The sequence below is a fragment of the Nestor notabilis genome, unplaced genomic scaffold, assembly GCF_000696875.1.
Source record: "Nestor notabilis isolate BGI_N333 unplaced genomic scaffold, ASM69687v1 scaffold6130, whole genome shotgun sequence".
NCBI classification, from domain to species: Eukaryota; Metazoa; Chordata; class Aves; order Psittaciformes; family Psittacidae; genus Nestor; species Nestor notabilis.
Genome location: NW_009912344.1, coordinates 1 through 25,790, shown reverse-complemented (window position 1 = coordinate 25,790; position 25,790 = coordinate 1). Strand labels below are relative to the sequence as shown.

Genomic DNA, 25,790 nt, shown 5'->3' with positions numbered 1-25,790 from the left:
AAATGGGCCGACCCTTTCAAGTATGCAATACCTGTTTCTTTTGTTTTTCTTTTCCAAATTTCTTTAAGTGGCAGAAATGTTTGAGTAACCTGTGAGAAATCAATGTAGGAATATTATGACTGGAATGTACTAAAAACACTTTGTGTGCACTTTCGAATTATAGTGTGAACACAGTGACTAACATGGCCAAAATGGTTTCATATCAAGCATGAGCAGATGAGGATATTATGTTCTGGAAAAGAAACAAAAGCAAAAAGGAGGAAGCAAGAGTCTGCACTGGATTATCATCCATTCTCTGTACACCTCACACAACACGAACCACTCGGGGATTTCCCATCTCATTGGCTGAGACTAGGACAGACTTTAGTTAAGTCATATAGATTTTTTTTCCTCTATATTACAGATCTATTAGTCACATCAATTAAATGTATACTTTCCGTCCATACTGAGTCATTGGAAGTCTCATCTACCTTAGGGGTTCAGTGGGCTTCTATAGTACTACTCTTGGAACCAGTACAGTATGGTCAAGTACGTGAGCAACCACTTGGGACCACTGCTCCCCTCACGTTGACTTCTGGCGATAATGAAGCGTCAGATCACCACCACTCTTCCAAATGAAGTGCTTTACAGTTCGAAGGTCCATATTCGGATCCAAAACCTAAATGGTAAAAATCCATCTTTTATTCCACAAACCTACGAAATTGTCAGAAATTCAATGGTAAAACACCCTGGTTGGGCAAACCAAACCTGCGGGTGGACTGGCGGCTAAGATGAACCATGCAAAGGCTCAGGTTTTTCAACTAGCAAGTAAACCTGCTACTGATTACTGAAAGGTTTTAGTAATGTAACATACAATTTCATATTACAACCACCTTCTCAGTATTAAATCTTCATGCAATTATGACACTTTCTAGAAAACTCATTATTTTGGACACATTTTAAACTCCGCTAGTAATGTAGAATTCAAAACATTCCAAGAACGCTAGAAATGGAACTCTATGGAATTGTATTAAGTCCATTTGTTGAGTATGAGCAAGTAATCCTGTAAAGGCTACTAGTCAGACCAAGTTAAACAATGATGCTATATAAATTCTTCGGTCTGGCTATCTGCACCCATCTGAACTTGTGTCAGCAGTAAGTTAACATGACGTCAAAAAAATGTACTTAGTTTTAAAGGTAACAGATAATCTAAAGCATATTTCAAGCTCTGTATTCAGAAATTCACAACCGATTCACTGCTGGACACTGGGTTTGCTCACAGGTTAAACCACCCAAGGAACATACCTGGTCCTGGCATAAAAGCTCAATCTTCTCCTCTGCTAGCACAGCAATGTCCTCCTCTTTTTCTTGTTCTCCTGCTTTTTCATTATTGGAAGAGCTAGTTGTCTGAGACTCATTATCCAAGTTTATAATTTTCTCATACACGTGTTCCATCACCTTTCTCACCTGAAGCATATCACTTGCTGACAGTCGGTCTCTATATAAGGTAAACAAAGTTTGGAAGGAAAAAAATTTAAGAACCTCTATTTCTGATCTTCAAATACCTTAATCTGTAGCAAACTATTCAAGTAGACAGATAGCACTTTTTAGATTAGAAGTTTACTATTAAATTATCAGGATCACGGAGAACACCATGATCATAACAGCTATCTATCCAAAGATTCACACCGCAGAAGGAACTCAGAAAAATGAGACCACACTGGAGTACTGCATTCAGCTCTGGGGCCCCCAGCAGTAGGAGGACATGGACTTACTGGAGTGAGTCCAGAGGAGACCACGAAGATGCTCCAAGGGCTGGAGCACCTCTCCTATGGAGACAGGCTGAGAGAGCTGGGCTTGTTCTCCCTGGAGAAGAGAAGGCTCCAGGGAGACCTTACAGCACCTTCCAGAGACTAAAGGGGCCTATAAAAAATCTGGAGAGGGGATTTTGACAAGGGCCTGTAGTGACTGGACAAGGGGGAATGGCTTTAAACTGACAGAGTGTAAATTCAGATTAGCTATTAGGAAGAATTTTTTAGGAATGTTTTAGGAAGAATTAGCTATTAGGAAGCTATTAGGAAGAATTCTTTCCTGTGAGGGTGATGAGACACTGGCACAGGTTGCCCAGAGCAGCTGTGGCTGCCCCATCCCTGGCAGTGTTCAAGGACGGGGCTTGGAGCAAGCTGCTCAAGTGGAAGGTGTCCCTGCCCATGGCAGCGGTTTGAACCCAGATGAGCTTTAAGGTCCCTTCCAACCCAAACCATTCTATGATTCTATGAAGATACTCAAAAGACCAAATTAAAATCAAAGCTTAGATGAAGAGCATTGTACACAATCCTTATTCTTTCAATAAGAAAGGGAATTAGTCATAGAAGGACAAAGGATACGGAATAAGAAGGTTATGCTGTTCCCCCTACTACATTAACAGAAAGGCATTCTAAAGTAATATGCAGCAGCAGTTTTACCACAATGTACACAAAAAGCCAAGGAAGCTCCTCATTCACAAATTGCCTCTGATAAGAAGAATTCAACAGGACTCAAAAGAGGAACTAGGCATTTGTGGAAAATACCAAAAATTGCTGTATATAAATGGTGGTAGGCATACTGCCTGTGACATTGATTTCATAGCGGAGTATCTGCACTGATTTCTAACCCACAGAACTCCCAGTTACAGCTAATGTGACAAGCACTGTCCTGCATTCCCGTATTGTCAGATTTGGTACCTTTTCCTTTTAAAAAGCTATTATTTATCACTGTTAGCAATACGAAACATAAAACTGTGGTCCTGAACAGTATAACAATCTTTAAGTTCATTTGTTTTCTGATTAAATACCACAAGAGACAGAAAGTCTAATTTCAGCAGTTAGTTCTTGGACATTTCTTAGCGTAACTTAAGCAACGTAAGCAACCCATGGAACCTAAAAGAAACCTCCAGTTCTTTCAAATATTTGATATAATTAAATGCTTTGGAGTGATGATGCTTAAATGACTAGAAACTTCTACACATTCATCAAAGCACAACAGAATTCTCTGGCAAACCGGCTTTTTGTTGGGTTTTTTTTGAGCTTGCAATTCTCTTTCTGCAGTTTTGAGAGCCAAGTATGCATTACTTACTTTTTCAGAGTTTTTGCCCCTGACGATGAATGAGGTTGGAGGTAGAAAGGAATCTTATTGAATTTCGGCATATTTTTCTAGAAGGAAACAAATTTGAGAAGTGTTAGTTTAGGATGAACTGTAACCAGCTCCTATTTCCACCAGCTGGTATGTGAAGTATATTCAGCTCCTAATTATCCAAACCCAAGAGAGATTCTTAATCAACATAACCACCACAGCCGACTGCCAAATTACTCATACTCCTGAGATGCTTCAATTTACATGATGCACTTATCATCTAGCTTTTGAATATAAATTTTCATCTATTTCAAAGGAAATTAGATAGTATCAAAAGACTGCAGCTATATGAAGAGTATTGTCTGTTCCAGGGCTCCACACTTGAAAACGATACCAATTATGCACAGTGCTTTGAATTCCAAGATTTTCTCAGAAGAAAACAAGCAAAAATACCGTAACTGGACACACCAAAAGTAATGAATCTCAACGGGTCTTGAATACAGACCTTGAGACCACTTAATTTTAAATACAAACAGAGCAAACTTAAAATGACATTTCAGGTCCTGTACAGTTAAAAAAAAAATAAAAGAATGTTTACCTTAAAAAAATACACAAATAACCCAACAAAAAAGTAAAATCCATGCAAGATACTTACATCCACAGTGATGTCAATTACCCATTGTGGCACGGTTTCATTAAGAAGCATAGATTCAGTTTCACCCCCTGAATCCCGACATAATAACCTAAATCACAAAGAAATAACCTTTGTGAATAAAAACAATTATTGTAATGTGCATTAAAAAGCCTTCAGGAGAAGACCCGCCCTTTTAATGGGCAGGGAGCTTGAACTTGGTTAGTTACCCCTTCACATCACCAAATTTATTGAGGAAGTGATCACATATTGTCTGTAAAGACCAGAAAAAGCAGGTGCAGGCAGAAGACACCCCTGGAGCAGAAACATGGAGAAGCATTTCAGGAGACTATAAGCTACAGCACAGAGAAATCTAAAAAGATTACAACACTATTTTGCTCGTGGATTGCATATGTTTGTGCACTGAAGTCAAAATCTGCCAGGAGAAGGGGAAAGGCATATGGCATAAAGCAATTCTTTTCTGTTTGGGAAAAATGAGCTTTGCATGTAAAGTGTCTCCTAAGCCCTCACCAAAATTTTAAGAAATGCACGCATGCAGTGGTGAAACAAAGCCACTTGTAACTGTATAAATCCCAAATTAGGTATTTTGTCAGAGTCCTGCAAGCCACCTTTTAGATCCAATAAGCGTGGCTTCTCCCTCCAATAGTGTCTTTTCAGTGTTCTCTTGACAGCAAGCCACAGAAGACTTAAGATCAACTGATACAGAATGGATGCAAATATTAAGCCCCAGCTACAATGTAAATAAATACATTGATGCTGCAAAAGGTTAATCTGTTTTACTGATCAGTGCATGGACTGAAAGTTAAGAGTGTTTGGGCCTATTCAGCCTGAGAAACAAAAATAACAAATCAAACAACCCCTACCCGAAAAATTTAAAATCCACTATATCAGTAAACACAAAATGCTTCACACTACATGGGCGCTTGGCATTTGTTCTGCAGCATTATCAAACTGTCTCTGATGTATCTTATATCACAGTCAGGGTTTTCAACATAGAATGAAAAGACAGATCCTGAGCTCTGGGTCTAAAGCTATAATTTGGGGAGCAGAAACCAACTCTCCAGTAAGCAGGATTCTCCTGTCTGAGTCATTAATGCTCAAAGACCAACAGGCCCATAAAAGAAGTTCTACAAAATCTAAAGTGACACAATTTAATTCTAGAACAAAGTTCATACAGTCAGTTCGCAGGAAGAGGGCACTCAAAAAGATCTCAAAGCTTTGACATACGACTAAGAACAATATACAGCTCTTACCATTGTACAACCCTACACCTTGCTGATGTTCGAACTCACGTATTCAGTTGGATGATGCAAAATTATCATTAACAGCTGCTTGTTTTGCCTGCCAAGGGCATGTCTTGAATGTACAGAACAGATGCAAGTATTACATTTTGATAACATTTCTGCTTACACAAAGGAAGTTTCATTTAGCCAGTGAATTTTCATTCGTGAGTTTTTATACCTGAACAAAGTGCGTCCTCCAGCCTCACCAAAAATAACTGGTGTATGTGGTGGCACTTGAAAGTATCCGTTTCCTTTCTGGACTCTGTTCTCCTGCTCACCATTCACTGTTGGAAAAAAATATACACAGCAGTAAGACTGCGTTAGGCCTTTAAATTGGGTATACATATACCAAAACCTGTCTTTTCCACCTACAGCTAATGTTTTTCATAAATTAACAAAACCATACGTTTCATAAACCCCAAGAAAATACCCACTTCTAACACACAGCAAGTATATGAAAAAGGAACAGTAGAGAGTAACTAGATCAGTATCAGTTTGCGGAGGCATATTTCAAAAGCCTTTGAGAAAAGGGAAATAGAGCTCACAATCCACAACTGGATTACTAGTTTTCTCCAGTTCCTTAATAGGATTCTGAGGATTTGTCAAACTGAACAACACTTATACTAGAAATCAATTAAAGAAATGCCATCGAGACATGACTATTTCCCTCCTTCACACTGACCGTACAAAACTCTGAAGGATATTAGTTTTGCTCTAGCACCTGGATTTGCAATATGTCAATAGTGTACTAGTAGTAAAGCTCAGACTACTGTTTCCTTTAAGTTATCACACTTTAAATTCATTTTTAGCTAATCATAGCAGTGTGGTCTTCAAACACTGAAGAACCTTATTTGACATCAGATGGATAGGATAAGATTAAAGAAAAATCAGCATTATTTATGCACCTCTTTAACAGGGCAGCTTCTAGTCAGACAGATATCTTGAAACACAAGATAGAAGTATTTAGATGTCTTCCTTTCACTTGAGAAAGATCATCTCAATTACACTGCAGCATGTAATTACTGTATTTTAACACAATGCTGAATTCAAGCAACATAAAAAATTTAAATGGCATAGTTTCACGAGATGAGTAAATCTTTAGCTTTTTGACCACCAACACATGTAAGCAAAAGAAAGGTCAAAACAGTACCAAGTAAAGAAACCAAAACAGAAAATCTTTTCTCTATTACAAGGGATGAACATGATACTGAAGTTAGAGTAAGTGAAAAATCCTGTAAGTTTGAAAGATTTCTTCATTACACTTCTGTTAACAATCAAGGATAAATACTGCATATATATATGTATATATACACACACATGTATATTTAAGTTCTTGTCTTTACACAAATTTCAGTGTCCAGCAGTGTTAAGTCACTGTTCAGTGTCAGTTTCTTAATTGTTCCTTTTGAAAAAGAAAATGAAGACTGATTCTGTAGTGAATGTTCTAAACATTCAGCTAATGCACAGCTATCCACAGAAATAAGTAATGCAGCACCAGTGTTCCAACAATGCAAACTCCTGTGACTTACACTTCTTATACACTGCCTGGCTCTCAAGATGTAGAGTGCCAATACACAGAACTGTAAGAATCGGCAACTTTGTCCTGAAAAGCCTGCCAAGTGCTGTAACCCGCCAGAGGTCCTTTTGGAAAGAAGAAAGCAGCTAACTCTGGGCACAATCTTTGCCACAAAATGGCAAGGTATTATTGAACTTACAGTTTTCTAATTGCCTTACCTGTAGAAAGTAATTTTTTAATCACCAAAACCAAGACTTTTTAGTCAACTCTGATCTGGCTCGAATTGATTTCAAACTTAGGAGTTACACAGTCTCTTTTATTCTGCGAAGCTCAGCCACTGTCTTACATTTTACACAGCTGTGCTTTATCTCATGCAGGATTAGATTTAGCATTATTACACCAGTCAAAAGTGGTTTTGTACAGACCTACCCCATGTATTATTCTAATACCCATTGAATATATTTTTCCAATAAATATTCCTTTTATTTTATATTGTTCATAATACCTCAAAGCAAATTGGAATTATGTCAAACAGTGGCTAACATTGAATAACTGAACTACTACTCTCTGCTGTCATTATCTAGACTGTTTCTTTCCGAAGTCAAGCCAGTAAGTGTTTTTCATCAAGGCATCACATTTCTGTAACTTCAGAATCATCTGTTCACCTGTTTTTCATGGACTAGAGTTCTTAAGATTTTTGCTGATACTTTCAGAAGGAGAAAGCTACTTCAGCAAATTTTGATGTAAAGCAAATTCAAAAGGATTTAAAAAAAATGTTACTCTATAAAGCAGACACAAGTATAAGACACCAAATCAAGTTGCATCTGTTAAAGACATAGAAATATAAACCAAATGTATAAACAAATCATAAAAAAGGAAAAAATTAGAATACTAACCATGATTTATTTCATTTTCTTCTTCATCCATTGGATTGATATGTGTTCTAGGCCAATATTCAAGAAGTGCTTGTAGCAGAAGCCCTCCGAGGTTTACTGTCAAGACACAGTGAGGTAGAATTTCAGTTATGTAAAAACCAGTGGCATAATATTCTACATCTGATCTGCAGATTAAAACTTTCCCAAAAGTTTGAGTAGCTCTGTTACTAAAACAAACTATTTATTATTTATGGGCACAGAAAATCTCAGAGCCATACATTCTAACCTTCCAGAAAAAGCTCATTTTAGAATCACTACTGTTGGATCACTCACTTGCTGTAATATTCTCTAGATTAGGCAATAGTTCCAAGTTGAGGAATATCACTTTTTTGCTTCCAGAAGGTTTAAAACTAAGTTAAATAGAAAACTTGAACATGACCGAAAATTTTCCAAAAAAACCAAACATTCTCATGGAGAATTCCTCTGCAGAATGCAGCTACTGGTGTATGTGGCACTGGAATACTTTGAAGCATAAATGCTGGAATCTATTCTGCTTTCTTTGTCTCAAAACACTAATATTAATTGAAACTTACATTTTGGATCAGAACCATCTGGACTGCTAAATCCAGCATCCTTTGCTGAAACCCAGGCTGCAAAGCAGTCACTTTCATCCAAAGTAATTGTCAGCATCTGTTGGGAGACCACCAGGAAGAGGAATGCAATAGTTGTTTTGTATTAAACAAGTCTATAAATTTATTTTGTTCATTACTGAGCTGGGAATACAAAACAAAGAATTTCTGTGTGCATGACAGCACACTTTGTTTACCAAACTGTATTAATTCATAATAGGTATTGGTGGATTTAAACTGACCACACCATGAGGAAAACAAAAATTAAAAAAAAAAATAAAATCTGTTATTCAGTTTATTAAGAACTAAAGTAAAATTTGCTGGTTTGCTTCAAAGTAAATTTAAATCATCAGATAAATGATGATTGTTCTTCAAAACTTATAACACAATGAAACATTTGTGAACAAACAGCATTATAAGAATATATGAAATACGACATTAGGACAACAGATTTCAGAGTTGTAACTCACCCCAGTTTTCAAGTCTACTGAGAACCAGTTTGGCACATACACCATTTTAAATCTCTTCTTAATTTCTTCTTCAAAATCTACCTTCCCAAGGTCTTCAACTTTACATGCCTGTACAACAAAAGAAATATACAAGTGTTAAAATTCTGAGTATTGAGTCACAACACCTCAAATCTTTTACTTGACTTTCATAGGCAGTTCTGATTTCTCCACGAGTACTGTAGTTCAGCAACACGAGTGAAAGGTTCGAACTTTTCTCAAAAAATTCAGCAGTAGTTTATGCAGTAATTTCTACTTTTTTATCATTTCTTTCTGAGGCAGTGGCATCAAGACAGTGGAGAGGTATTACTCACATTAATAAATAACATTTTCCCTATCACTGAGTAGCTGTCTTCTAGCAATCCCCATCATTCTCCTTAGTATCAATATTTCAGTACAACTCTCTCTCAAAGACCATTATTTGTTGCAAATCCAGCAACATATTCAGCTCAACTGCTGCAATGGGACCAGCAGTGAGTAAATCTGCAGACTTTTTACCTGCTTTAGTTTATCCATCTGTTTTATTTTGTACTTCTATTTTTAAAGTTCCTTAAGCAAGCTTGTTAATATCCAAATTCTTGTAATCCACTTTCAAAGTCATCCTGAAAACATGTGCTTTAAGCAAACTTCAAGGATTGTAACCTTGCAAGACTTACTTCTTCAAAATCCAGGAAAAGTTACAGGAAGGAAAGACTGAAGGGTGTAGCTACAGTAAGAAAGGGTCCCACTTTTCTTCCAGCATCCTCAATAAAGAGATTCAGCTTTAGAGTGCAGTGATCCTACACATAAGGTAACACTTTGACCTGGTGACTAACCCCATCTATAAAAGTGAATATGTATTTAAACATGTCTAAGAGATGTCTCTGAAAGCCTTACTAACAAGAAAGAATTGAATGAAGGTACCGATTAACATTAGCATTTAATTTCAGTCCCAAGATCTAACACTGTACTTAAATATATAACTGTAATATAACTGTAAACCAAAAGAAAAGCTATTCACTTTTTCACAAAAGTAATACAGATAATTTCTAGCACAAATCTACATTCTCCAACTTAATTCCCTTCTTTCCCACCTCAGTCAGCAACTCGGTAAGTTGGCTGAGCATGCTTTACTTCATCTTACTGAATCTTGGCTGGAGAACTGCATAGTTAAAGATCAAAAAAATATTTAGAATTTCAAACAGGATTTTTCAAGAGAAGAAATTGCTGGCCATCTCACTCATCTGGGATGCCAGTGCTTTCTCTGCATGCTTTTCCCTCTCCTCTGACCAATCATTGGGTAAAGCAAGATAACTAAATGCCACACCAAGTCTCTCTCTTCTCACCAGGCGGGAGCCATGCCTCCTCCTGCTCACCTTCCTTCCAGTCAGTCTTGCCTTCCTGCCTGCTATCCTGCCAACTAACAAGGAACGCAGTGAGTTCACACTCCCAGAACAATCCAGACTACTAGTCAGCACAGTCACTTGGGATCTGTGGGTTTGTAGGAGGACCTGAAGCACAGGTTTCCCTTTTGCAGGCTAAGCCTTCTTATGCTCTGCCATACTGCACTGGGCAGACATGCCCATGGGCCTCTATGAGCCCTCTTTGAAACACACCCTGATCAAAACAAACACCACTGTTTTCGGGGATAGAATTCAAGGTCAATTTTAGGTGAAGGAAAACATCAGTACTTCACTGAATGTCAGCCTCAAATCAGGCAAAGATGCAGAAAGCTCAGAAATGCCCCATCCCCTTTTAAAAAGCAATCTGCATTGTTATGTCTTGGGACAGAAAGATGACTGTCTATCATAGGAATCTCACACATGCACAAAAAAATGTATATAAAAAAGGTATAAAATAATTAATCATCCAGCAGTAGACACTTAATCCAAAATTATATACTTACCTTCAAGACATCCCAGTATGCCACATTATTATTTGTGTCTTTGGTTAATATGTGTCTCTTGTCGTTAAGAATGTGGCACTGAATAATACTAGCACCTCCTAGCAAACAAACAAGAATTAAGGTCAATACAGTGATTTTTTTAAATAACATTAAATTAAGATGTATAACACACCATGTGTGATTGTTCTTTGGTCTCACTATTTTATGTAAGATCTGGGCATCACCAAAGTTTAAACACTATTTTAACTGTAACTAACACTAGATCAACGATAACCACATTGTCTTTGTTTTGGTTGAAATCATAGTATCGAGTACCTAAAAACTTAACCCCATCTTAAAGATCTACTAGTTCTGCTAATGATAACAGATATTGTAAGGTACTCTGGAAAACCGCTGTTTACCTTTTATAACTTGGTCAGGCTGTGTACACAGGGGTGGTATGGGATTGGTACAATCATTATCATAATCTCCAGATGCTCTAAAATTATGAATTCCCTTCAAAGTCTAAAGAAACAAAATAATGACACATTCATAATAATCTATAAACTTCGCTTTTATCTGTGACAATTGCCCATGCACACTGCCATTTAGATATTAACCGTCCAGCTCTGAGCAAGATCATTTATTTCTAAAAGCAGCATAAATAGGTAGCAAAGGAAGTAATTAAAAGTTTAATGTCTTTTGATCAATTTCAGAAGTCACATTTCATGATTTTTTAAAAGAAAGCTTAAAGACCATAGCAAGGCACAGTGAAATTGCATGCAACAGTTCCCAAACCAAGACTGCAAATCCCATGACTACCTAATTGAATTCACAGGGTGTAAACTGTATCACTTACCCATTTATTCACAGAGGATTTAGTTGTTGCAACCCAAAGTGCTGGAGGAGGATCAGCTGATCTATCAAGTTCCATCTAAATAATGAAACCACAGATACTTTCAGACATGCTTAATTTTCCTTTGTTCAATTAATATTTGCTCTGCGTAGACCTGATCGCATACTTGGATGTATTTCAGAAACAGCACTACTTTCAGTTTACTAAGGAAATATAAAGTTTAAATGACAAATAACTAAGCTGCAATTTTTGAAATTGCAGAGAAATTGTTTCAAATATCCAACAAATAAATTCTGGACAAGGACAACAGTAGATGCAATGTGTCTAAACACGCCGTACCTAAAGTTGCTTCTAGCATGATGCAATCTTGTCTCATGGACAGTTTGATAAGTACAATATTTTCTGAATTACTTTGCATTCAAATACTTCACATGGTTAAAAAGAGAATGTAGTAAGTTCTGTTCCAATTAAAAACCAGAACTTTGTACATTTGTTACATTTCTTGGATAATAACCAATCAATGTGGCTAGGATATTACAGACCCCTTCTGATTTTTGTACAGCTGACCATAGGTTTAGTTTTCCATTTTGAACTGAAATTTCTCAGATTCTGACTTTTTCAAAACTACAATAATATACCCAGGATTTTATTTGAACATACTACTCATAAGGAAAGACAGATTGCTTATACACTGCTGTCTGTTTCAACCGCACACTCCCTATACACCTGCATGTTCCAAGGTCATGTCGTCTAATTACAGACAGCAAAAAAGGAAAAATTCAAAAAAGAGTCTCTTCAAAAGACTCAGACTTCTGAATACAGTTTTCTTCAGTTAAGAAAACTGCATGTTTAGGTGTTCAAAAAACCCACAATTAATTTTACTCCTGGTTCCCATGAGCATGTAACATATTCTAACACAATCCTGTGCACATACGTCACTCCTAAGAAACATCCACTTTTGTCTAAAGCCTCAGCAATGGCAGCTTAGTTTCTTAAAACTGTACTAGTCTGGTAAAAACAACTTTTCATGTCTGAAGCATATTCAATTTCAGTAATACATGAATTTGCATATTTTAAGTAGCTGCCAGACATTTATTTTCTTCAAGCTATTAAGTTTCAGGTGTAATTTATGAGACAAAGTCAATATACTGAAGATGTGGTGTAGTAAACACTTGTTACCCAATATACATTCTTCTACCAGCTCATATCTCAAGCTGCTATTTCATTAAACAACATGCAATACAATTACACTTTTATACTGTGAGCGTGACTAAGCCCTGAAACAGGTTGCCCAAGAGAGGCTGCAAAGTCTCCATCCTTGGAGATATTCAAAAGCTGTCTGGATATGGTCCTGGGCGACCGGCTCTCGGTGGCCCTGCTTGAGCAGCGGGGAAGAACCAATGACCTTGAGAGGTAATTTCCAACCTCAACCATTCTGTGATTCTCTGAATTAAACTCAATTACCTTAAGAACTGGTGCCTTTTCTTCACAGATAAGGACACGGATATCAGGGTTTCGTAAATCTGTACAATAAATCTTCCTGTCTCTTCCTCCTGAATAAACATGAGTGAAGGCTTCATTGACCTGCAGAGCCCAGACACCTTCATCATGGACTCGATATGTGGCTATACATCTCTGCTGCCCAAGGGACCAGAGGCGGATAGTCCCATCAGAGCTGCCTGAAAGACACTGAGCAACAACCACCATACTTAGATCAAGCGGGTATTTAAGTCTTCTGAAATAATTTTCTTTACAAAGAGCTTTCATAATTCTTATGGTTATTTTTTTCCATTAAGACGGTACTAAATAAAGCCTGGCAGTTAATAACTCTAGTCACCATTTCCAGGCATTTTACATAAACCACCCCCTTCATAGCTAGATGGACCTGTAATACAACAGAGCTTTCTCCCACCAGCCTCCCTCCCTTAATCATATATTCTGTAAATAATCTGTAAAATACAAAATGTAGCTTAATAAGTAATCTATGACATAAAATAATTATATTGAAAAAGACTAATGACATTTCTGTATTCTGTAAAATGCCTTTGTCTCAAGTTAAAGCACATACCTGCGTGCCATCTCTGTTCAACAGCAAAGCTTTTACATTGTCTGTGTGCCCTTTAAGTTTCATTAGTTTTGCACAAGTTCTCGGATCCCACACCCTAAGAACCTACATAAACAGAGATTGGATAACTGGCATCAATATCCTTCTTCCCACCAAAGCATTTTCTATACAAAAAATTAAGCCTTTCTGAATAAACTGACACTTATTCTGAACACAGAAACATCCATCACCAAAACCATACTTCATTAGAACAAGAGGTACATAACTACATCTTATGAACCGCTAATAATCAGACGTGATTTTCTTTGCTTTATTTTATTTTTGTTTGTTCTGGCTTTTTCTATCTTCTTAAGAAATTAAAGAATGGAAGTGACTGGAAATAGGATAGTGTGATGTGGGGAAAAAAAGGATTTTGAGAATCCTCACAGGGGCTTCACTAGTGTATCCTATTTTCATTTTTATATTGACTTAGAAATAAAATTCTCTCAAGGTTAGATCAGGTAAAAATCCAACTTGCCAGGAACTTCAGGGCGTTTCACCTTCCTTTACAACAAAGAGGATGGTTTGTCCCTTGGGGACACTTGAACTCCATCATCTCATTTCATTTCCCACCTCCTGCAGGGATCTTAAAAATTGCTGGCACCACTTCCTTCTTACCTCTGGCAGCTGCTTCGGTTTTTACAATCATCTGAGTCATGTGCCCACCAATCAGAGCTCTTGTGGTGAAATGGTAGAGAGGAGGTTACACAAGATCCTCTAATTGTCTCTTCCGTATATTAAAGCTATATGGATATATATTCATCTTCAAACTGAGGTACATAGTTGTGTCGTACACTTACACTCCCACTTAAAAAGAAGTGTCTATCCTCACTATTAAAACCACAACAGCTCCTACAGATATGACACTGAAGAAATGAGTAAAATTGCCTCTTTGTACTAAACCTTGAACTGAAGTGGAATGAGCCTTACCAGATTTTTGCTTACCTTTTCAGTGGACCCTGATACAATAACTGTTCCCATTTGATTCATTGCAAGGCTGTAGATTGAGTCTTTATTCCCACTCAGGGAAGAAGCTATTTCAAAATAAAATTTTACATATTCAATCTTAATGCTGTCATTTGAAAAACATACTTATTTACTCAAACCCCAATATTTTAGGGTATTCCATGGAAATAGTGTCACTCTACCCCATATACAGAGTTGCTTTAAGAAAAAAGAAACACTGTAGACAGCATACTGCTGAAAATCCCATCCCAATTCTTACTCTACTGCTGCATAAAAACAAGGGAACCCCTCAGACTTATGGTAATTACAATCCTGGTGCCCTTTTGGCACTACAATACAGTGCCAGGACCATCAACACACTGCTGCTCTTCTTAACTGCTTTATTAGAGAATTAAACTTCTATGTGATCTTATAATAAGTCTCATTTGGAGGTAAGTGCAGAGATTGTTTTTCTTCCAAGCCAAGCGGCAGTATAATTCTACATTAGCTATTAAATGCTTTTCTCTTAGTTCAGCAGAGACACATTACTGAAATTACACTGCAGCGCTGAAATATGTTACTTGAGCACGGATGCTACCTCTGCGTTTGTGAAAACCATATGGCAACTCCTTAGCATCACAACCACCACCAGAGCTGAGGAATTCTGGGGCCATCTAGCCTGATCTACTTTTGGACAGCTTAATGTACCAATCCCTCAACTGGGAAAAGCACAAACACAGCAATGAAAATCATGTACTCAGAGAGCAGCATCTCAATAAGCCTCAAACCCATATGATCAGTATGCCAAAAAAGCTGTGAATAGCAACCAACTGTATTGCCAGCAAAAATGTGATCCTTTATATAATGATTTATGTATATTATGGAAGTAAGTTTCTAACAAACAACAGCATTTGTGACTTAGTATCATAAACATTTTGTCAGAATGGAAGAATTATGCAGCTTTACTTCAGGGTCCTCTTTTAACGACTAGCTCTGGCTATCCAAATGTAATCTATTATTTGTAGCCAAAATAAAGGGATAATCTTTCACTGTCCCCAGAGGATGGTTGAAGGCATAAAGCAGAACCAAAAACTCTTAAAGGTTAGCACGCTGTTCAACAATGATAGTAATTCATGAAAAGAATGTATAGAGTTATCACAAACTGAACATTAGGAATGGAAGAGCGAATCTTAAGTGTACAGAAGCACAATTTATGCCATAACAAAACCAAAGCTTTACTCCACCCTCTTCTGGAAGGGACTACCTCTCAAAAGCAAAATCTCTCCACTTAAATTATTATGGCTATGCTGACTGAGAGGCTCTTTAAAGATAGGCTTCCTTTTAATGTTGGCTTGCGTACATTGCTTCCCTGTAATCAGATAGGACATTAATGTACAAGAACAATCTTCATCTGCACTCTGAAAAAATCAATACCTGAAAGGACTGAGGAAAACCAGCTTCTTTAAGGACACATAACATGTTCTTCTCAACAGAAACACCATTAGTTGGGAGCACTACAAAGAAAGAAAAACAACTCCCCCGCTTCCCTTTCCCTCTCCCTTATGAAGCATTACTGTTCTAACTCCACTAATGCAAATTTATTTCTATCATCCTACAGGTAATGTCTCCACTTCCATTTGATCTTGGGCTCAAAACAAGCATCAGTTCCTCAGAACTCACTGTCTCCCATTTATGATTCACTTGAATCATTTAGGTTCTGTATCACTGTTGCAGTGTTGATGAAATCTCCCTCCCCCACTCCCCACAACTGAGGTTTTCTGTGAGCCAACAAATACATTCTTCCTTTAAAAACTCACTGTTCAACCAGAAGATAGCATAACTTGCAGTTATCAGCTAAATTTGGTGATAATTCTACTTTCAGTGAAAAAAAAAATTCTCGGAAAGATAAGGTAAATCTAATTCAGTTATGTGCAACCTAGTTCTATCCCAATACAATCCTGCAGCGCAACATAGCTCACTAGAAACCATCTCTCTTCTGAAGGCTACACAGACATGCCAGCATTAAAAAGTCCTGTAAACAGAACAAAAGCAAACCTGACAGTGGAACCTATCAGATGCACCTTTGGTTTTAGACACTACCAAATCCATAAAATTAACACACCTTTCAGAATTAGCCAAAACAGAAATTAAAAAAAAACACATCAAAACGACTATATGCCTGCTTCTTATTTACAGAATCACATATTCCTGAAATTTCTTAGAAGTAAGTCTGCCAATCCCAAATTTTAGTTTTGCAGATTTTTTTTGAGACATTCCTAACCTATGAATGAGGAAGCAAATAGTCTTGTTTAGAAAGTTCAAGTGTGGCAATGTAAGATGGCATGTTCTTTCCCAATGCATACATCTGAGACTCTGCTACTGTTTAAGCATGCATCAAACACTAAGTATAAAATGAAAGAGATCAGCCACTATGAACTATTTTTCCAACCTATCTACAAGCAACAAAACATACTGTAGGCAAAATGTATCTCAAGCTAAAGCTCTCTCAAGATTTAGATAATACCAGCGCACTGCATGTCAGGAGAAAATGTTCAGAGACCTGTTCTCTGTCCCACATGGCATGACTGTTGGCTGCTCTAGATTTTCAGCTGTTATGTAATACAACAAATGGACTGATTATATACTAAAACCACCTTAAAATTTCTTGCACATTTTTTGTGTACACAAAGAAATGGGTATCTATAGTTTAAAATCAATCTCTCAGATTATGCTGCTCAGTAAAATGCATTGCTCACCACCCCTCCCTAGGTACCTACTTGTTACGGTATTATTTGAGGCAGTCAGTGCTGTTAGAGTATTTACATCCCAGAGGAATATCTGTCTGTCCAGCCCGGCTGATGCTACCAGTTCTTTGTCTTTTGCGTATGCTAAGGCTTTCACATAATCCTACAATAAAGTAAATATAACAACACAAATCAACAACATTATCCATTTAAAATCTACATCCTAATATTTAAAAGATTGCCAGTGATAACACACAGTATTTAAAGATAATGTTTTTCACCTTATGCGTCCTTAGTGTTGACATGCAAAACCCCTTATGTGCATTCCACACTTTAACAGTAGTATCTGAAGAAGCAGATATCACTAAATTGGAAAGAATAAAGAGTAAACTTTAATGGCTTATATATTAAAGCATATTTGTACTACTCTAATATGCTTTTCAAAAAGATTAAAAGAATCGCTTATATACACATAATCTTTCATTAAAACACCTGCTTACACTATTTATCAAATCTACAATTAACATCACAAATTAATTTTACATACTAAAAGAAGACGGAAAAAAATTAAATCAGCAGATAATATACTCTTACACACAATTTCTGAATACTGTAGTTTTCAAACATTTAAGTACTTACATGTTTTACCATTGCAGCAGAGCACAATATCATTTACCCAATCTGTGTGATGTTCCATAGATGCTATGTATGGGTCTTGCTGCAAATTAAGAAAAAGAAGTTTATAAAATCTCACTGCAAATGGAAAAGACTGTGACTATCAGATCCTGCTGTGATATTTTCTTCAACCTTCAAATTGATCAGAAGTTGCCCAATGGCGAGTTGCTTGAAGTCACTATTCCAGAATCTTTTTGTGAAAGAACTATATAGCTGTGTAAGATATCACAGTACGAGCAATAGCAAAATGATTTTCCTATTACACAAATTGGCAGCTGTTAAAAAACATTATCAGATGTATACCTGTAGGCAACTGACTAGCCTGATAACTTGGAAAAAAGTAGGTTTAGACATAGGAATCCTCTCATGACTTACCTTGTGCTGATTGACACTCCATATCCTTATAATAGAGTCTCGGCCCGCTGTGAAGAGCCTATTTAATGCTGGATCCAGCTGAAGTGCATTTACCCCATTTCGGTTATACTTCTCCACTTCATCTCTAATCACATAGGAGACCTAAAATACATTTACACAAATTCAATTATGCTATTAAGATATTGACTTGGCCACAAAATTTTAACATCTAATTTAATCTTTTGAAGTTTTTCGGATAGAAAATATTACAAGCTTTACAAGCATTAAGTAAGTCTATCAGTTTGAGAGTTACGAACACCAACTCAGTTATTCAACACACACACCCCCAATAAAAAAAGGGGAGAATAATAGAGAAGACATCAGCATTATTTTATTGTTACAAGTCAAGCTTAGACCCAGAGAATCCTTAGTTGAATTCACAGCTCTGTGCAGGTATTTTAGGTGGTCTTAGACACGCTGAGTTTGTGTCTCACTTCCTAAGTAGTTCTCATATTTTCTATAGCTGGGATGACAGTATTTCCCAGACTCTGAAGGGAAGGATATGGTCACTAAGGATTACAAAGCATTGAAAGACTGCAGATACAAATTCTAGCTATTTCAGGTGTCACTATTGTTTTGAAACCACTTTTTAAAAACTACCTATTTTCTAATATAATAAGAAGCACAAGTATTTACTGCTCTTTCAGATAAACTACTCCTTTAGTTTCTTTCATTCTGTATTTGACAGTACTGTGTGTATAGGTTATTTCATTGTTCTGTTCAGAAACACTGAAGGGAGATTTTAGGAGACAAAGGCTACAGCACTCTCCATTATTACTGTTCAGTAAACACAATTACAAGGCACTGCAGTTTCTTCAGAGCTATTCCATTCACACTGTGCTGCGTCTCTCCTGATCACAGGATTTATACACTACTATGAGGAAAGCCCTCACACTTAGAGAAAGGGAGGGGAAGCTGCCAGCCATGCCTCTTCCCTGATTCTATAAAATATAATCAGAACAATGTGGTCAAATTTTACGCTTGGTATAATCCAATCTGCCCATGGCAGGAATCATTTGGATACATAAGTACCAGTGTTTTGAAAATGCTTTCAAGAAGTAGTATTGGGCTAGAGATCTGAAAGCAATTTTTCACTCCAATAACTGCATTGTATCAGTATAAAGAAAATGTTTTCCATATCAGGTCTCAGTTACGCAAAATAAAACCAATAAATTAAACAAAATGTTCAGTGGTCCTTATCACTAAAGAAATGTTTTGTAGCATTTCAGATTCTGTACCACAAGAACTGACCTGTCCATTTAGTGAATGTGGGCAACACCTCAACTGAATTATCCCATCCCAGCACAACACAGTAAGAGAACTGATGCTTCTAGAAAGTACACATCCAGTCCTATTCTCCATTTTAGTAACAGCTGCCACAGCTACATAGACCAACACTGGAGGATCAAAATTAAGAGCCTCCTGAATCCTTCTGCCTTAATATTCTCCATTACCATTCCACATGTCCTTTACTACATTTATTATGATACATCCCACTGCTCTCAAAGCATTTCTTGCTGATAGCCTTTGCTAGCCACTCACAGTTCTTCCTCCCAGTTTCAGATTGTGTCCTAATTTCCAGCACTTTGCTTCTCTCACCCATTCCAGACTCATCCATAATATTCTTGCTATCTACGCTCAAGTCTCTGCCTACACACATATTCAGAGACACTACTGACAGAAGACACCATCAACCTTGCATAATAGTGTTATGTTGAAATATTTCAAATACTTGAAATGTGATGCAGTGTGTGTGATGCAGAGTGCAAGATATACGTGGAACTCCTCACCTGGGCTTGATCATATCATGTCTATGTTGCTAGAAGACTCAAACAAACCACTTGAGTAAAAGAACATTGCAAACAAAGCCAAGATTCAACACGATACGAAACACAAGGCAAAGGGATGGCCATCAAGTTCACACTGCTTTCAAATTCTTTGAATAAAGCCAATGAAAATATTCAGCTAAAAATATGAAGTGTGAGCAGGTAAGGTCCCTTCTAATACAAACAATTCTATGAGTCTATGAAATTAAAGGAATTAAAAATCTAAAGATCAGGAGATCAAATTTTATATTAGTTACTAGGGAGAAAAATCTGTTCCTGAAATACAGTACCTGACTAAGTTCAGGAGGCACCTTTCATTTCTTGCTTCTCCAACCTGCTAGCAGGATGTTTTTTGACAAATCTTCAATTTTTAGATTTGTTCCTCTTCTGTCAGTTATGTCCCATATTTGTTGTATTTGCAGGTATAATATAGAGCTCTTTATTCCACTGGTAAATTAGACTGTCAAACTATGTTAGTGACCCAAGCATTTTAAAAAGGAGCCTTTTGCCCTTGATAATGCTACTTCTTTTTTTGATTTATGGGAGTTCAAGTAAAGAACAGCTATAAATAACTACTTTAAAAATGCAAACAGGCAAACGGTGGCTTACTCTAGTAAATAAGGTACCTTTTATACATGATTGATATGGTGGAAACTGAGTCATATTTCTACATTAATCTTGACAGAATTAAAGTTTTCATGATTTCTTAAAATGCAATGAATGAATTTCTTGCTAAAATAAATCACTAAATATTTTTATCAACACAGAAATTAGCAGTAAAAAAAGCTCATAGAAATTAGAGTAGTAAAATAATTTTCACTTCTTTCTATAATGAAATTTGCATAAGCATTAAATTTTTTATGTAGAGGAGCTTGAAACTGTGAATGTCAGCTCAACTAAGCACTGGTTTTCCATTGTTCAATGATGTGACTGGGGAAGATGACAACTGTTTCCCACTACCTGAAATATTCAAACAAAGGTCAAATTTATTTTGCCCTTTATCCCCTGAGTAACTTCCAAACACGAATTTAGTCAAACATCTCTTGGCTAGTATTGTTCATATTTCAACAGAATTGAGACAAAGAGAGGCATTATATTGTTTTAGGGTTAATGAGTAGATATAAGAGCAAAAGCTAGATCTCAGTAACCATGACAGCTATTTTTCAATGAGAAAGGTGATTCTAATCCATATGAACCCTGTGCTCCTTGAAATTAATTTTTTATTTCTAATACTAAAAGCACAAGGGGAGAATATTAAGATGAAAGAAAATTACTTTGTGGTCAGTAAGTCTGTTGGATACCACATCAACATTTCAAGTAAATACTGCTATTTGGGCAGTTCAGTAAGGACAAGACAAACCACTTTTCATGAAAAGAATATTAATCAAAAATGATGACTATGGCACAAAAAAAGGACTCTCCAACTCTTAATGGAGGCCTAATGACACCCAAGTAATTGTCAACTGCTCACATTTGAGATACTTCATAAATTTCTTCTCTCATACAAACAAAAAACTGTTAGATGGCCCACTCCTACAAGCCAGTTATTGAGAGTGAAATGAACATCTTGTAGATTAAAAAAAACCTAGAACAAGACACATGGAATATGTGGCAGAACTAAAAATAACCTCACAAAAAAATTGCTGTACACCACATGGAACCTTTCAGAAAGAAAGGTATAACACCAGAAGTATCCAGACTTGCATACAAATACATTAATTATATGGTAACACAAAGGGACAAATTAAAGGTTCCACAATATCTGTTGAAAGGGTGTTGAAATGCCTCTCTCAACACAGGGAACTTGAAACAGATCAATAATAGCAATCAGAACTTGTTCTGAAAAACCTGACACTTGGGTAAGAGTGCCGGACAGCAGGCAAGTTCACTAAGATGAACAAAGGAACATTGCTGATAACCCACATGTGGTTCTCTATTATATTCTTAAGTTGGGGAAAAAAGGTCAGGAAATGGGGGATTTTGTTTGGTTGTTTTTTTAAATTTGAATGTCACAGAGTATAGAAAGGTAAGAACTATTAGTAAATATAGTAATTATACAAACAAATACAAAAATATAAAGTATATATTCAAGTGTGTGTACATACATATATCTAATGAACACAAAAGCAACAGTCTTTTGGCTGAGAAGAAAACTGCTGTGATAAAATTCAACTCTGACCCGCAGCATACACATCTTTATCAGTCTAGATAAGATACCATATTCTGCCTGGAAAGGACTGTGAAGGTCACCAGGAAGTTACAACTCTAAGCTGCATTCACTTCACACAGGGCACACTGAAAGCACGTCACTGCTTTGTTCACTGCATTGATTTATGAAGTCAGTTGCAAACCACAAAGATAATAATGACTATGACATAGATCACAGTTGTTCTATTTCCACGATGATCTGAGAGGGACAAGATTTGTGGAATACAAAATATTTCAGTAATGACCAAGGCCTTTTAGATTTGTACTGACATAGCTTTTATAAACTCCCATAACGAATAAGAATCTTTCACTGCAGCAGTGCACAAATATTAGAAGGTGATAGAAGCTCATTATAAAGAGTTGATGGGATTCAGTACCCTAAATGGATTAGGATTAATCATTTTAATGACTATCCAAGAGCTCCAGCAATAAAGCTACTGTCAACAGATAACATTTCAGCCCACAAAGCCAAGTGAATTTCTTAAAGGATCTACAATGTGTTTCCTGCATGGATGAGTGTATCAGCTGATCTGAAATCTTGTGACCCTTGTTATATTACAAGTCTTATAATGGACTTTATCTTAATAGATGCATAGAATCTGCTTTTAATAATACCACCACACCATCATGGTGGAGGAAACAGTGAGAAGCTGAGCTCTGATGACACTCGCTCCTTGTTTATATGTAGAGAAAAAATTCAAAGACACAAATGCTATTGTAAGCAATTAAAAAATGGAATTTCTCATAACCACTGGAAGGATTCCATGAGATTTGAAATGAATCACATTTAAAAAAGGAGAGCAGCAGCAGTCAACCACCAAAGGTAAAAAAACCCTAACTACTGCCTTCGTAATTTAGTAGGGCAATAGTAAGTTTTTAGATTAAGAACATACTGATATTTGAATTTTTATCAGATGCTCAAGGCCCTAGAATAAAAGCAATGGAAAGCATTAAGCAGTTAATTCTATCCTTTTACAATGGAATCAACTTACTAGCTATTTGTTTGCTTAAGTATTACATCTAAAATAATTAATAAATATAATTGATACGCTTGTTATATATAAAATACAAACGTAGATGTAAAATATAATAAAGTACAGCATACAAAATCTAATGGTACTATTAAAAAAATTTAAAATGGGTTTTAACCATAGACACCCCTAAAAAAAAAGTTACTATTAAAAATGGCACAGAATCGGCAGCTGAAATATTTTCAAAGTGCAAGGGTTTTTTGTTTCACTACTTTCTAATTGCTATCATAATGCAGTATTTGTGCACAAATATGACAAAGTCAGTGCAAAAAGATCTTTTTATTCTGTACAAGACAAAGACAAAAAGGACTTAAAATTCATTCAATAATGTTATAAGAAAGATGCTGATCCAAATCACTTATGCCAAATCCCCATATTCTATTAACAGGTTAGAGTGTAGGGTTGAATTATTCTGGTCAGGCAGCAAGTTTGGGAAAGCAGTTGCAACGCAACCCCTCAAGGGCTGCTACTTTAAGCAACCTGCTGAAAAGTAGTTTCATCTCGAGTTAATCCACCGTAACATATCTGGAAAGCTACATCATATAGCCAGCTGCTTCTCATCACACAAGCCGTGTCTGACATACCTCTGCATCCCCATTCACTTATCATAGAATGGTTTGAGTTGCAAAGGACCTTAAGATCATCCAGTTCCAAGCCCCCTGCCATGGGCAGGGACACCTCCTACTAGACCAGGTCGCCCAAGGCTCTGTCCAACCTGGCCCTGAACACTGCGAGGGACGAAGCATTCACAACTTCTTTGGGCAGCTTCTTTGAAACCCCAAATCAGACATTGTTACTACTGCAGCCTTCAGATGCACATAGCTAAGCTTACGAAACACCGACAGCCTTCTGCTGGACATTTCAAATGCCTGAGTTACATGCAAATAATTAAACTTCTTTTATGTTTTTACGTGTGTAATCTATTTTGAGGTCTAAACCATCTATTCTGATTTAACCCTTATAAACATACAATTATATGCAGAAGCACCCTGAACTGACGATTTTGGATGGTTCTGCTTACCAGTAAAACAGGTGCATCCAAGATAATAATAGTTCTGATTTCCATAATCTTCAACCAGCTCTCCTGCCATGTAAGGAACCGAGTTCCTCCACACCCGAGAGGTATTTTTTTAAAAAGCTTCTTCCCCTAGCCTCATAGGTTTGGGAGAAATCCTCTCCCTCTCCCCCCACCTCAAGCTTCATGTAGCAGCACCCTAAATGCTTAGCCATTAGGAAGCAAACCAAATCATTATTGGCTTTTAAGACTCCATCAGTGGCTGATGGATACAACAGCCACTCAGAATTCCATTACAGGAACAAAATCCTGTCTCTAACCAACCAGGTGAAACAATAAGAGCACAGAAAATACCTGGCTTCTACACAAGGCTTTACATACGCTTATAAAGTTATTCTCAGCAGATCAAGACTTGCAATGTACTGGCTGAGGCACAGCAGTACATGAAGTGGAAAAAAAAAAAAATCACGTAACAACAAAAGCGAAAAAGAAGACATTATAAACCAATAAAAAACACCTGTAAATACAAGATATTGATTTAAGCAATATATGCAGGAAGAATATAGTAGTAAAAAAGGAAAACAACATACTCTTTGATGCATGCTGCTGTCAGGGAAATAATACTTCATAAAGAAATAGGACTACATCAAAGAAATCTCTAGTTACCATAAAATCCCCCTCCTTAGGAGAGCAACCTGCAAAAACTTGTTTATGGCAAAGGTAATGAAGTCAATTAAGAGCTGGTATATTTTGGATTCTTTGTATTTTAAAGAATGTCATAGGGGTTTTTTGGTAGGGCAAGGGAATTCTTTATACAGCATTGATCAAATGCTTACCATGAAAACCACTAAAGGCTATGAAGAAGTGCACATTTCCTCTGTGTGATAAACTGCAAAAGATGTGTTCAAAAACCAAACCCGCCTCTGTCTGGAGGTATCCTAATGTTATTTCAGGCTTAATCAATATTTCTCCTAAGAACAGCAGATAGATACAGCTGAAACTTGAATTTGCCACTAGAATTAGGCTGCTGTGTGCACTGACAAAGCATTAAATCTTTTCCATAGTGAAAAATGTAAAAATGTTTAAAGTGCTGGTAGTATCACAAAAAAGTACAAAAAGGTTGAAGACCCTAATGAAATAATTTTCATTACTTTTAATGCTAAGTACTCTTGACTTTTCACACACACTTCAGTAATTCCAGTCTCCACCACGGCTACAACAGGGTACTCATAGTTACACAGGAGCCCATACTACAAGGTCTGGTCGTTTCTCGGGTGAACTGAGAAAGTTTCTACACCCATCAGACCGCTCGGCCCCTGCTCTTCCTTCAAAGAGCACTGAGCGGAGGTGGAAAGGGCAGACGGGCGGGAGCCTCAGCTCAGTGCGCCTGGGCTGGGGCACCTGACCCCATTCGGCAGCGAGCTGCTCCTCTCCCCCGTCGGCCAGCCAGGCCGCGGCACCAAGGACAGCCACCCCCACTCCTCACCGGACGTTAGCGGAGGTGGCGGCGGTGGTGGGGAGGAGGTGGTGGGGAGGAGGTGGGAGGTTGTCCCCCCT

At 37.1% G+C, this 25,790-nt stretch overlaps 1 protein-coding gene across 1 annotated transcript; it reads right to left on the bottom strand.

Annotated features, from left to right (window-relative positions):
* Nucleotides 1-114: 114 nt before the first annotated feature.
* WDR48 (WD repeat domain 48) lies at nucleotides 115-18,255 on the bottom strand (the record flags this gene model as incomplete). The annotated part of the gene is made up of 18 exons (XM_010019036.1): nucleotides 115-658; nucleotides 1,285-1,477; nucleotides 3,094-3,170; nucleotides 3,746-3,833; nucleotides 5,204-5,309; nucleotides 7,438-7,533; nucleotides 8,010-8,106; nucleotides 8,516-8,623; nucleotides 10,437-10,534; nucleotides 10,838-10,940; nucleotides 11,275-11,349; nucleotides 12,736-12,960; nucleotides 13,340-13,441; nucleotides 14,321-14,409; nucleotides 17,098-17,227; nucleotides 17,346-17,428; nucleotides 17,704-17,782; nucleotides 18,115-18,255. Coding segments are annotated over 18 exons (1,986 nt in total), but the record flags the coding sequence as incomplete, so codon positions are not given.
* Between the last annotated feature and the right edge of the window lie 7,535 nt (nucleotides 18,256-25,790).